At 42.2% G+C, this 14,659-nt stretch overlaps 1 protein-coding gene across 1 annotated transcript in view; it reads right to left on the bottom strand.

Annotated features, from left to right (window-relative positions):
- The window catches only part of KCNH8 (potassium voltage-gated channel subfamily H member 8), a 444,159-nt gene that overhangs the window by 281,734 nt on the left and 147,766 nt on the right, over positions 1-14,659 (bottom strand). Inside the window, exon 2 of the mRNA XM_081573380.1 lies at positions 16-249. Coding sequence (XP_081429506.1) covers positions 16-249 — 234 coding nt within the window. The remainder of the gene's footprint in view (positions 1-15; positions 250-14,659) is intronic.

Here is a 14,659-nt window from a genome sequence, read left to right as displayed (position 1 = left end):
AGGAAGTCAACTCACCATTCTTCTTATAGAACATAATTTCTCCTTTGAATTCTGTTTTTTCCTCCAAGGACTTTTCTATTTGAAGCATCAGTTGCTCATTGGTTTCAACTCCGAATAAGAATTTGCAGCTGCAACTCTTCTGCATGACTTCTGTCCGGGCAAACCCAGCGAGCTCACAGAAGCCATCAGAGCAGTAGACGATGGGGAAACCCTTAGCCACCTGGGCGTTGGCGAGGATGAAGTTGCTATCTGCAGACCACCAAGGAGAAGACAGTCAGCAGACAAACAAGCGTGAGAACTTCACAGTCACAAACGATGAGTGTATATATTCAGCTACCAGTACCTAAAGTGTATATCCTGATGTGCTGGGGTAGAAAGGAGACACCCCAAAACATAAAACAGCATTGACCTGCAGAAGTACGTGTTCAGTGTCAACCTCGGCTTGCGTCTTGAAACACAGCCTGGAGAGGACAGAGTATTCCTTAGCCTGCTTTGCGGCATTTACCATCTAGGTAGCAGTAAGGGTTGGTGTTTCTGAGCATGGATTCTGGTTGACAGCTTGGACCTGCCAGTTGATAAAGATATTATTCACATTCTAAATCTCATTTTCCTTAGGTTTGATTTCCCTAAAAGCAGACTCTGAGACAAGGATGAGTGTCCCTATTTTACTTGGTTGGCGATTCCAGGGAGTAAGGAAGTGGGCAGGGCAGTAAGGAAATAAGAGAGGCAACACCGGGTGAGACAGGAAGAGGTTTACAGCTGCGAGCAACTGAGGCCCAGTCACAAGGGGACCCACGGAGTAACTGGGTAGGACAAGCTCAGGATTCTCCCAGAGAGGAGAGAAAGCCAGGGCGCTTAGCCACCAGTGTCTATGCCACATCGGTTAGGGTTATTTGGGGTGTCAATACGTTAGCACACTGGCCTGCTCGCTCCGGCTTAGCACAACCTCCAGAGGTCAGTGGGCACCACGATGCTGGAAGTCATCCTGTGTAAGGAAACGGTCTGCTCCTGACTGCAGGCTGAGGCATGGAGAAACCGGGCGGGGGGGGGCACCGACTGGTGGGCTGTGAGACTGATACTGTTGCTCACTTTACAGGTATGTTCTAGGGATTCGTGAGAAATGTTAGTATAATGTCTCGCACAAATAAGTAGTCAATGAAAATCATTGTTCAGAGGATCGTTCACTCTATACATACACACATGTGGATAAAATACGTAGCTAATGGGAACCTCCTGCACAGCACAGGGACCCCTACTCAGTGCTCTGTGGTGACCTCAATGGGAAGGAAATCCAAAACCGGAGGATGGATGTTTACCTACAACTGACTGATTTCACTGAACAGCAGAAACAACACAACACTGTAAACAATTATACTCCAACAAAAATTAATTTAAAAACAGCATATTCACATCTTATAGCTAATATATTAACAAGTAAGATTAGTAAAGCAATAAAACAAACAGAACAGAATTGTTAAGTACTTAGAGATAACTGCTGAAGGAGAGCCTAAAAGGCAATATTCAGGGAAGGTTCAAACTTTTTGAGATTAAATCAGAGGGATGTTTACAGACAAAAAGATGCATATTGGAGATGATGTTCAAGACAAGGCATGTATAAAATGTGTTGGTGGGTGAATTTCAGGTTCAGAATGAATTAGAGACTATTATGAAACCACTCATTCATTGGTTCATGAAACTACAGTTGAACACTGTCAGTGTCTCAGACAATATTACAGGCTGGGATTTTAAAGATGAGAAAAATGGAAAGAACTACAGCATAAGTTGTTATATGAAAAAAATCATAATTTAGTATAATATGTTATATGTTTAATTCTGTTATATGACAGAAAATATATAAGCCCATATAATCATGTATATGTATGCATGTGTGTGTTATTAGTTGTGTCTGACTCTTTGTGGCCCCATGGACTATAGCCCACCAGGCTCCTCTGTCCATGGAACTTCCCAGGCAAGGATACTGGAGTAGGTTGCCATTTCCTCCTCCAGGGGATCTTCCCAACCCAGCGATCAAACCTATGTCTCCAGGGTTCCCTGCATTGGCTGGTGGATTCTTTACCACTGAGCCACCTAGGAAGCCCATAAACGTTTACCTGTATCCCCAAAGAGGAAGCATTTGTGTTTACCTAACACTAAGTGGGATAAACGGTAACTGTAGGTGTCTTTAGGGAGAGTGAAGGTGAAAGTGAGAGTCTCTCAGTCATGTCTGACTCTTTGCAGCCCCATGGACTGTACAGTCCATGGAATTCTCCAGGCCGGAATACCGGAGTGGGTAGCCTTTCCCTTCTCCAGGGGATCTTCCCAACCCAGGGATCGAACCCAGGTCTCCCACATAGCAGGTGGATTCTTTACCAGCTGAGCCACCAGGGAAGCCCAAGAATTACTGGAGTGGGTAGCCTACCCCTTCTCCAGCAGATCTTCCCCACCCAGGAATCGAACCGGGAACTATGGGCAAAGGTGATAACATTTATTTTTGCCATATTCCTTTGAATTTTATACCATATGTTTTACGTATTGCTTATTCAAAAACTAGGATGTTTAAAAGAGGTTTGCAGCAGATATCATATGTTGTATGCCATGAGAAAAGAGGAATTCCAGCTACTTCTGGGTGGCCAGCAGGACAAGCACTGAAAATCTATTCCACGGGATTTCCCATCTTTTTAAAACACCTGTTGCTTGTTTCCATAGACCCCCAATAGCCGGCAGAACTGAACCCATGCTCCTCAGCTGTCCTCCAATCGGCTCTCAGCCCAGAGTGCAAATCCAAGTGCTAACACCCTCATCCTGCCTGGGCCAGGCAGCCACCCTCTCCCTATGCAGAGAAGCCAGAGCTTGACATCACACTGGGAACCCTTCAGTGGTACATGCTTTGAGCCCAGAGCAGTGAATTAAATTATCCAAGACTACTATTTAATTCTCTCACACTTTGCAGAGCATCTGTTGATGGTGTACTATGTGCGGGACTTTGTTTGAAGTGCAGAGATATTGTATTAACAGATGCCGTCCCTGCCCTTGGAGATCAGCCCTGAGCCCACGGGAGTTCCCAGCTAGGTCCTGGGGGGCGCCCTCCTGCTGAGACTATGGTCTTGGTCTCACCAACAATGCACAGTTCTTGGTAACTCTCTCCATTAGCATCTCTTCCTCCCTCCAGTCTAAAACTTTGGCTGAGAACTTGCTTAGAAAATGTAAATTCATTCCATTGGCAAAGTACTCAAACGTCCTGAAAGAGCTTTTAATGTGCTTTTCAGAAGTAATTTTTCAGTGGACCAGTGACATGTTGACTTTCTACTATAAGAAAGTATTGACTTTCTACTATACATCAGGTGACAAGGTTCTACCATATGGCATGTCCTAGGGTGAGCTGACAGAGGAGGTTAAAAGATGACTAAGTTATAGTCTCGAGCTTCAGGATGTTACAGCTGAACTAAAGAAATGCATGAATATCAGGACCATTAAAGCAGAGAGTATGGTAAGCACCAAAGCAGTGGCACACGGGTAAGTGCTCTGAGGGTTGAGAAATTGCAGAGGCTGGGCTTTAAAAATGATCAGCTACGAATAAGACAAGAACAGGTGGGGAAATTCCCAGAAGTCCTGGGAGGTTAGAGCGGATGCCTGGATGAGCAGCTCAAAGGAGGAACGGCGGAAACGAACTGGAGACCGAGAGCACCAACGTTCCACCCTGTCCTAACAACCAGCTCCCATGATTTCTGTTGCTGTTGCTGTTTACTCGCTTAGTCGTGTCCAACTCTTTGCGACCCTGTGGACTGTAGCCCACCAGGCTCCTCGGATCAAACCAGCGTCACCTGCTTGGCAGGCGGATTCTTTCCACTGAGCCATCTGGGAAGCCCCTCTCATGATTTAAATAGCCACAACAGCTTTCTTTCGTTGGTATTTATCAGGTATACCTTTTCTCGTCTTTCTACTTTTGATCCTTGTAGCGACTTGTATTTTATAGTTGTGTCTTTCACAGAGCATGTATTTAAATTTTTTAAAAGTACAATAACCAGATACATCCACCAACCTGAGATCCACCAACTTTTATTATGATTATTGTATTACATTGTTCGTTTTTTTTTTTACTTAATTTGTGCTTTCCTGTCACTGTGTTTTGTTGTTTTGCCTTTTCCATTTTTAAAAGTTAGGAAATATAACACATCTAAAAAAAGATTTATAACAGTATTTAAAAACAACACTAAACACCCATGGATCATTCATCTAGTGAAAACCCCTGTGAGCACCAATCAAACTGTATTTCCATCCTTCCGGAAAAAGAAAACTACAACTTGAACTTTTGTAATAATCATTCCCAGTTACATAATTTTTGCTTCATGCAACATATTGCCTGTTTTTTCCAGTTCTTATGACATGTATTATGGTATTTCATACTATATTCTTAGGGCATGTATTATGGTATTTCATTCTATAGAATTTTAGTGACTTACTTTTTTTATTAATCTCCTTAGCATCTTTACAATTGCTTATGAACACAAGAAAAGATCTGTGTTTCAGAGCTACAATACGCTTCTGAATAAAGCCACTAGAGGATTCAACCGATTGCCTGATCTGTGCATTTCAATTAAGGATTATGGTGCGTTCAGGGTAGTTAATTCTCCTTGCAAATACCCCTCAAATACAAAGCCAAAAAAAAAAAAGTCAGGTATTTGGGCTTTTCTGTTTATATTTAGCGCTTGTCCTCAATATGTAATTGCATTTCAATTCCAAAGAGAATTCAGTGGCAGTCAGCGCCTCATACAGCCGAGTGTACTAGCAACACGAACAGTCCTTCTGTTTGGGACAAAGCCGCTCCTCTACCCAGTTATCTGCCGAGAAACAGATGCTCTTCTGAACACCAGTCCTGGAATCTCCAAAGAAGAAGTGTGACATTTACTTTAGAATTACGTAAAACAAAACCACTGCCATAATGATTATGAACCTATCACAGGTATATCACTAACCATACATATGCCAAGGGTATTTAACCTTTTGAAGAATCAATTATGCATATGTGATATGCATCTAAATGTCACACAGCTTCCCTCTGCTTATTTCTAGGTCATCCTTTGGTGTAAACTCAGTAAAGCGCCAGTAAACAGTAGGATCTAAATGTGTTTACATTTTAGATTATTTCCCTAAATGCCTCCTTAGCCAAAAGCTTTCATGTGTCATCAGAGGGAATCTCAGGGCAGGTGGAGACCCAGGTCATTTCCCTGAGTCCCTAGCGTAGGGCACCACTTTCCCATTCAAATGGAGACGTGTTATTCATTGTGGACTCCCAGGTCCACAGGGGATGGGGCTTGGAAAGGAAAAATATAGAAGGAAATGAAAGAGAAGAAGGCAAACACTAATCCCCTACTAACTCCTCTCATCCTCATACTTGGCCCATTTCCTAGATGAGAACAATGATACCTGGATAACTTTGGTGTCCAATCCAAGGTTTGAGAGAGGGACTGAAACCCAGTCTCTGTGACATTTACTACCAAGAATACTTTCTATGAAGAAGTGACTTATTCTCTACTTCCAGTAGAAGTGGGTTAATTCTAGAAAAACATTTTTGCCTCTTCAGTCTATAAAAAGCTCAGAGTCACAGATTTTTCTCTACAGAGATCATTTATTAAAAGTTCATTGGTGACATCTCCTAAACCAGTCTGGATCTCTCAGCAACCTTTATGTCACTTCCTCATCTCCTTCCGAAAGCCAGCATTTCAAAAACATGGCAACAACTTTCTTGGCTCCAAAGTATTCTGCGCAGGCTCACTCCAGAGACCTTTAGGAGACAAAGAAGTGTCATCGCTATTCAAATGATCTGGTTTCTGATCGCTTCGTTTACATCACAGTACTTCTAAAACTTCCCCATTGAGATAGCCTTCTACTGCCCAAAGCTACTAAGTATATATATTCCTAGGGGCCTGGAGTCACTGATCTAATCTCAATATTGTTTTGAAATCTCAGTTCAGTTCAGTTGCTCAGTCTTGTCTGACTCTTTGTGACCCCGTGGACTGCAGCCCACCAGGCCTCCTTGTCCATCACCAACCCCCAGAGTCTACCCAAACCCATGTCCATCGAGTCGGTGATGCCATCCAACCATCTCATCCTCTGTCGTCCCCTTCTCCTCCTGCCCCCAATCTTTCCCAGCATCAGGGTCTTTTCCAATGAGTCAGCTCTTTGCATAAGGTGGCAAAGTATTGGAGTTTCAGCTTCAACATCAGTCCTTCCAATGAACACCCAGGACTGATCTCCTTTAGGATGGACTGGTTGGATCTCCTTGCAGTCCAAGGGACTCTCAAGAGTCTTCTCCAACACCACAGTGCAAAAGCATCAATTCTTCCGCGCTCAGCTTTCTTCACCATCCAACTCTCACATCCATACATGACCACTGGAAAAACCACAGCCTCGACTAGACGGACCTTTGTCTATCGAAATCTCATGTTTAACTTAAAATCCATCAGAATTTTGCATTCTACTGTGTTGTGTATTTATGCTTGAGTGTTTTTGTTTTAACATAATAAAACATTGAATAATTTGACCTGCCAAATCTTTAATTCAGTTGAAACTTCAGGAGGAGACGCTGCTTTTTGTCTCTAACTCTGTGTATCATTCAGTGCACCTCTACACGGCCTAGGCCTGTGAATCACACCTGGAGGGAGAACGGTACATGCTCAAGAGAATCCAAGTCCTTCTCCCCTCACAGCCTCAGGTCCTTCCAGACAAGCAGCTCAGCACCAAGTCTAAGAACTCTCCACATGCAGACCCTGGAGCCAGTCGCCCCAAAGGAGACACTGAGAGATACTGTCTGATCAAAGAGCAATTTGTCCCCCGTGGCTATTCCTGCCAAAAACACAGAGATTGAGACTTTGGTGGTTCAAATCTTTATTTCTGAAAAGTACCTCTGATATCGGTTGTCTTTTAAAACCAGATCCTGTGTTACGTTAGCAAGTATCATATGAACATACTGTGCAGACAACACAGACAGGCAAATTTGAATCCTATAAGCCTTCATTTTCTTGCAGAGGGGAAGAAACAAGCATGAAATTTTAATTTTCTGTTATGAGTTCCCCCCAAGCTTTCCGAATTGCATTTACATACAGGCCCAACCAAAACAACATCTTTATCCCTTGTGATATTGATCAGGATTGTCGCTAGAGACTACCCAGGCACAGAGAATATGAAGGTCTACGACTTTAAAATATTTAAATGATCTTCGCACTTTATACTGCTTTCAGGGAGCTTAATTGTATCATTTCCAAGTCTGATGACATCCTCATTAGATGCATGGTGCTGGCTGCAAGCTAAAGTTCTCAGGGAGTCCTCTGCCAAAACGTAGAAGGTTGCTTGGAACTGAGAACTTTTTCTAACCTTATTTTAAAAAAATAGATGAAAAATTTGCAAACAGGGATTTTCATAGTCATTACCATTTACACATTACCTAGTAGCATGCTTCAAATGGTTATATTGCTACCTTCCATCCTTTATTTGCAATTGGATTTTTAAAATACTGTATAAATGATCGCTTCAGACAAAGATTAGGAAAGAACTACTCTGTAACAATGCAAAGCGCAAAGCTGGAACCCTAGGGCTGAAGTCCTGGTAGGAAGCAGAAAGTTCTGCATGTGTGTGAGACATCTTGCTCTCTTAAGGCCAATAAACAAAGAAACACAGAGACAGAGAGAAACAAACGTGCCGCCACTGAAGCTGGCAGCCTCCAATGAGAGCTTCTGAGAAACGGAGAATCTCACGCCTCAACGCAAACCCCTCAATAAGAATCTACATTTTAACAAGATTGATATGCACATTATAGAGTTTGAGAAGCTCCTTTAGAATAACACTGACACAATCTAGAAGAACCTAGTGACGGTAAATGACTGGAGGAGGATAGCTGAGTGGCTGAGGACAAAAGATTGGAGAGGAGGGTGATTTTCATCATATTCTCTCCCCACCTTTCCTTTTTCTTTTTGGCCACGACATGCAGGATGTTAATTCCCCAACCAGGGACTGAACTTGGGAACCGTGCATTGGGTGTGTGGAGTCTAAACAGCTAGACTGTCAGAGAAGCCCCATATTCCCTTTCTAATGCTTGAATTTTCTACCATATGCAGGAATACCTATTTAAAAACATCTGAAAATATATTTAACCATTCATGTGAATGGCTAAATAAAAATAACTTGATAAAAAACAGTTATCCTGATGATGTAAAAGAACTGAGATCAAGAAATTTTAAATTTTCCAATAAGCAAAGATAAAAGCTAATAAAGATAAATAAATTCTAAGCAAATTTGGTAAACTATCATAATCTGGTATTAGCAAAATCATCAGTAAATTTTGCAAATTCCATTTTATAATTCTTTTAAAGTTTTATTTATTTGCAATTGGAGGATATTTGCTTTATAATACTGTGTTGGTTTCTGCCATATATCAACATGAAGAAGCCACAGGTACATGAATACATACGTCCCCTTCCTCTTGAACCTCCATCCTACCTCCCACCCCATCCCATCCCCCCAGGTTGTCACAGAGCACCGGGTTTGAGCTCCCTGCGTCATACGGCAGATTTCCACTGGCTACCTCGTTTGCATACGGTGATGTATCTGTTTCAGTGCAACTCTCCCCACTCTTCTCACTCTCCCCTCCCCCTCCGTGTCCACAGTCTGCTCTCTGCATCTGCGTCTCCACTGCTGCCCTGCAGACAGGTTCATCAGGACCACCTTTCTAGAATCCACATATATATATGCTCTTGTACTGTATTTGTCTAGATCTTTCTGACTTACATCACTGCATCATAGGCTCTGGGTTCATCCACCTTCTTAGAACTGAGTCAAGTGTGTTCCTTTTTATGGCTGAGTAATATTCAACGGTGTGCATGTACCACATCTTCATCCGTTCATCTGTCAGTGGACATCTAGGTTGCTTCCGCATCCTAGCTATTGTTAAACAGTGCAAACTCCATTTTTCAGCTGCGTGAACTTCAGCGATGAGTGCTAATGTTTCTTTTCAAGTGTACTGTCTCTCAAAATTTAGTAAATAAGTTCAATTTTGAAAACGAGTGATTTTGAATCAATACAGGAGGACAGACTCATCAAAAGTAAAATGAATGAGGGAAAGAGAAACTGGAAAATCTCAAAGGCGATAGTAAAAAATGTGTGTGGTATTTTATCCACAATTGAGTCTCTACAAATACATTTGAAACAACATTAAAATGCTCCCCAGTTTCCTGTGGTTCTTGTGGTACAGAAGTAATCTTTTAGACAAAATGGTCTTTCACATAACCTGCTTACTTTCTTGAAAATTAGGAGTATTATCTTGCTCTGACATTGGAATGTACAGTCCAAGGGATGTGAGGGAGGTTGGTTGTTTTTTTTCATTAATGTAGTCCCAACCTCTGGAATAGCATTTGGTACAAAATAGGTGTTCAACAAATATTTGTTAAATAAGTGAAATAAACTGGAAAACTATCAGTCTTTATTAAAGCACATCAAATGAGAGTAACTGATTTTCGCTAAATCTACTGTTTCATTGCTTAGCAGGAATCACTTATAGCCAGCATCTTTACTTTAAAACTAAAATCAGAGACTTCCCTGCTGGTCCAGCGGCTGAGACACTGTGCTCCCAATGCAGCGGGCCCTGAGTTCAGTCCCTGGTCAGGGAAGTAAATCTCATATGCCACAACTGAGAGCCTTCATGCAGAACGAAGATGCCACATGCCGCAAGTGAACCCAACGCAGCCAAATAAATGAAAAACAAAACTAAATTCAGAATTGCCCTAAACAATCAATCTCATGCCCACAGTTTTCAATCTGATGTGATCCGTTTAGTAAAGCAGACACACAAGTTTTTATTTTCCATTAGGAAATCAATTAAGCTAAAAAAAGAAAGAAAGTCAAATAATGCTAAACAAAGCCCTTTCTCCAAAATATAAGATGAAATCATTAGGCACCTTCACTTAATAAAGAAAACTGTGTGTACATGAATTCAGCATTTGGGAATCATTAAGGACTCTCTGGCCACTTTGTAATTTTCTAGCCCAGGATGCTGACTTTTAGCCACCACCCTAGTGAGGAGAGTACTCTTGCCTGGAAAATCCCATGGACGGAGGAGCCTGGTAGGCTACAGTCCATGAGGTCGCTAAGAGTCGGACACGACTGAGCAGCTTCAGTTTCACTTTTCCCATTCATGCACTGGAGAAGGAAATGGCAACCCACTCCAGTGTTCTCGCCTGGAGAATCTCAGGGATGGCGGAGCCCGGTGGGCTGCTGTCTATGGGGTCGCACAGAGTCGGACACGACTGACGCGACTTAGCAGAGGAGCAGCAGCAGCTAGTGAGGAGAGGCTGACTTGCTCCCAACAGGGCCTACAGAAAAGAAGTAGCAATGATGCAAATATCTCTGCATTTGCATATCTATTATTCCTACATTTTCACATTCATGATTCCTGGCCCACCCAACCTATCTTCCTTCAAATCAAATATGAGCTATAGGTGAGCTGCTTGGGAAGGTAGAGCTTTTTTCCTGATTTTGCAAATAAAAGGGGAGGAGGAAGCTATTTTATTCTCTTAAATAAACAAATAGGTAGCTAACTGTGGTTTAAATGTCATACCTTTGTAAAATTTTTCTTAATTTATTTAAAGGCAAAGTAAGACCACATGAATGACTCTATACATGGATGCCACCAGATAGTCAATACCAAAATCAGACTGATTATATTATTTGCAGCCAAAGATGAAGAAACTCTATACAGTCAGCAAAAACAAGACTTGGAGCTGACTGTGGCTCAGATCATCAGCTCCTTATTGCAAAATTCAAGCTTTAATTGAAGAAAGTAGGGAAAACCACTAGGCCACCCAGGTATGACCTAAATCAAATCCCTTATGCTTATACAGCGGAGGTGATGAATAGATTCAAGGGATTAGGTCTGGTAGAGAGTGCCAGAAGAACTATGAATGGAAGTTTGCAACATCGTACAGGAGGCAGTGACCAAAATCATCCCAAAGAAAAAGAAATGCAAGAAGGCAAAGTGGCTATAGGAAGAGGCCTTACACATAGCTGAGGAAAGAAGAGAAGTGTAAAGGAAAAGACAAAGGGAGAGACACACCCACCTGGATGCCGAGTTACAGGTAACAGCAAGGAGAGATAAGAAGATATGGTGTGTGTGTATATATATATATATCTCTGTGCATATCTGTTCTTAAGAGAACAATGAAAGAAAAAGAGGAAAACAATAGAATGTGAAAGACTAGAGATCTCTCCAAGAAAATTAGTGATATCAAGGGCATTTCATGCAAAGATGAGCATGATAAAGGACAGAAAGAGAAAGGACCTAAAAGAGGCAGAAGAGATTAAGTAAAGGAGGTAAGAACACACAGAGGAGCTATGCGAAAAGTTCTGTGAACTGTGGTGCTGGAGAAGACTCTTGAGAGTCCCTTGGACTGCAAGGAGATCCAACTAGTCCCTCCTAAAGGAGATCAGTCCTGGGTGTTCATTGGAAGGTCTGATGCTGAAGCCGAAACTCCAATACTTTGGCCACCTGATGCGAAGAGCTGACTCATTGGAAAAGACCCTGATGCTTGAAAAGATTGAGGGCAGGAGGAGAAGGGGACGACAGAGGATGAGATGGTTGGATGGCATCACCAACTTGAAAAACATGGGTTTGAGTCAGCTCTGGGAGATGGTGAAGGAGGGAAGCCTGGCAAGCTGCAGTTCATGCAGTCACAAAGAGTTGGATACGACTGAATGACTGAACAATAACAGCAACAACTATGCAAAAAAGGTCTTAATAACTGGCATACCCATGATGGTGTGGTCAGTCACCTACAGCCAGACATCCTGGAGTGTGAAGTGAAGTAAGTCTTAGGAAGCATTACTACCAACAAAGCTAGTGGAGGTGGTGAAATTCCAGCTGAGCTCTTTCAAATCCTAAAAGATGATGCTGTTCAAGTGCTGTACTCAATATGTCAGCAAATTTGGAAAACTCAGCAGTGGCCATGGGGCTGGAAAAGTCAGTTTTCATCCAATCCCAAAGAAAGGCAATGTCAAAGAATGTTCAAACTATTGAACAACTGTATTCATTTCACATGCTAGCAAAGTAATGCTCAAAATCCTTCAAGCTAGGCTTCAGCAGTACATGAACCAAGAATTTCCAGATGTTCAGGCTGGGTTTAAAACAGGCAGAGGAACCAGAAATCAAATTGTGAACATCCACTGGATCATGAAGAAGACAAGGGAATATAAGAAAAACATCTACTTATGCTTCAGTGACTGTGTTAAAGCTTTTGACTGTGTAAATCACAACAAATTGTGGAAAATGTTTAAGAGATGGGAATACAAGACCACCTAACCTATCTCCTAAGAAACCAGTATGTGGGTCAAGAAGCAACAGTTAGAACCTTACATGGAACAGCTGACTGGTTCAAAATTGGGAAAGGAGTAAATCAAGGCTGTATATTGTCACTCTGCTTATTTAACTTATATGCAGAATGTATCATGTGAAATGCTGGACTGGATGAAGGACAAGCTGGAATCAAGATTGCCAGGAAAAATATCAATAACCTCAGATATGCAGATGCTTACCAAGCTAATGGGAGAAGGTTAAGAGGATTTAAAGAGCCTCTTGATGAAGGTGAAAGAGGAGAGTGAAAAAGCTAGCTTAAAACTCAGCATTCAAAAAACTAACATCATGGCATCTGGTCCCTTCACTTCATGACAAATGGATGGGGAAAACCTGGACGCAGTGACAGGTTTTATTTTCTTGGGCTCCAGAGTCTCTACAGACACTGACTGCAGGCATGAAATTAAAAGACAGTTGCTCCTTGGAAGAAAAGCTATGACAAACCTAGACAGCATATTACAAAGCACAGACATCACTTTGCCTACAAAGATCCATCTAGTCAAAGCTATGGTTTTTCCAGTAGTCATGTATGGATGTCAGAGTTGGACCATAAAGAAGGCTGAACGTCCAAGAATTGATGCTTTTGAACTGTGATGCTGCAGAAGACTCTTGAGAGCCCTTTGGACTGCAAGGAGATCAAACCAGTCAATCCTAAAAGAAATCAATCCTGAACATTCATTGGAAGGACTGATGCTAAAGCTGAAGTTCCAATACTTTGGCCACCTGATGCGAAAAGCTGTCTCATTAGAAAAGACTGATGCTGGGAAAGATTGAAGGCAAAAGGCGAAGAGGCTGACAAAGGATGAGATGGTTAGATAGCATCACCAACTCAAAGGACATGAGTTTGAGCAAACTCACGGAGACAGTGAAGGACAGGGAAACCTGGCGTGCTGCAATCCATGGAGTTGCAAAGAGCTGGACACAACTTAGTGATTGAACAAAAAAACCACAGGAGAGTATTTTTGGTCTGAAAGACATAGTTATTTCTTTAACATGTTATTGGACCTATTGAAAGGTAGATTAAATGTAACCTAGCAGATTTGTCTCTCCTGATTTCCCAAATATATCATTCTGTTTCCCTCTGATTCTCCTCCAGTGCAACCTAGAGTTTGCTTACAATTGCATTTAATTCGAAGAATATTTCCTTTTAATACCAAATTAACTAAAACAGACTCTTTACTTCAAACACACATGAAGATTCACGAAAAAGGGATTGAAGGTGAAAGTGAAGTCCTCAGTCGTGTCTGACTCTTTCAGACCCCATGGACTGTAGCCCGCCAGGCTCCTCTGTCCATGGGATTTTCCAGGCAAGAGTACCGGATTGGGTTGCCATTTCCTTCTCCAGGGGATCTTCCTGACCCAGGGATCGAACCCAGGTCTCCCGTGTTGAGGGCAGACTCTTTACCATCTGAGCTACCAGAGAATCCCCAAAAGGGGTTAATTCAACCATATTTTAGTCACCTTATTATTCTCTGTACACTCAAGAGGCTTTCCGATTTGAATTTTTGAAGACAACGTATACAAATTAGTGTGCCCGGGGCCCTGGAGGGGACTGACTTTTCTCTCTCTGTTCAAGCATTGTTTATGTTATTTTGAAGCTAATGCAATTCAAATGCTTCTCATAATTTCGTAGCATTTTGCAGAATCTCACCTATCCACTGCACAGTCTTCTCTGCTTCACAGTACTCAGATTAAACAGGAAAAATGAGGGGTTTTACAAGAGAAAATTGTGAGCTAGGGAACAGGAAACATGAGTAAACATATTGGATGCTACAGGTATTCCACGGCTGTACGAGGTAGTATTAGCATTTCTATGCTAGCATCTCTATAACGATGCAGAGAGACTGCAAAACTGTAATGAAGGTGATATCTGCAGGTCTCTGGGAGTCTGTGGGGGAGGCGAACGCAAGAGGAAGAAGACAGTAAAGAGACACAAACCAACACGGGTCAGTTCTGACTCGGCAGTAGGAAGCCAAGGCGACTAGCAAGGAGGCAGCCGAATAAATCAGACAGAAACAAAGCAAAGAGTAGATGCTGTTTATTAAGCAGCTATGATATGCCAGGCGCTCAGGTCAGCTTTTTGCATTTCTCTTCCTCACAATAGCATCTTATGCTGTGGTTATAGATGAAGGGACTTTGGCTCAGGAAGGCTGAATAGCCTGACAATGCAAGTTCAGATATCCTCAGAGCTACAATTGCCTGATCTTGGAGGATGACAAAAGGTGAAAGAGAGCTAGGATCAGCATAGGGGCGTTGCCGTCTCCA

This window comes from Giraffa tippelskirchi, chromosome 2 (assembly GCF_054371585.1).
Source record: "Giraffa tippelskirchi isolate mGirTip1 chromosome 2, T2T-mGirTip1v1.2.pri, whole genome shotgun sequence".
NCBI lineage: Eukaryota > Metazoa > Chordata > Mammalia > Artiodactyla > Giraffidae > Giraffa > Giraffa tippelskirchi.
The sequence above is the reverse complement of the archived record's forward strand: the minus strand, read 5'-3'. Positions and strand labels throughout refer to the sequence as shown.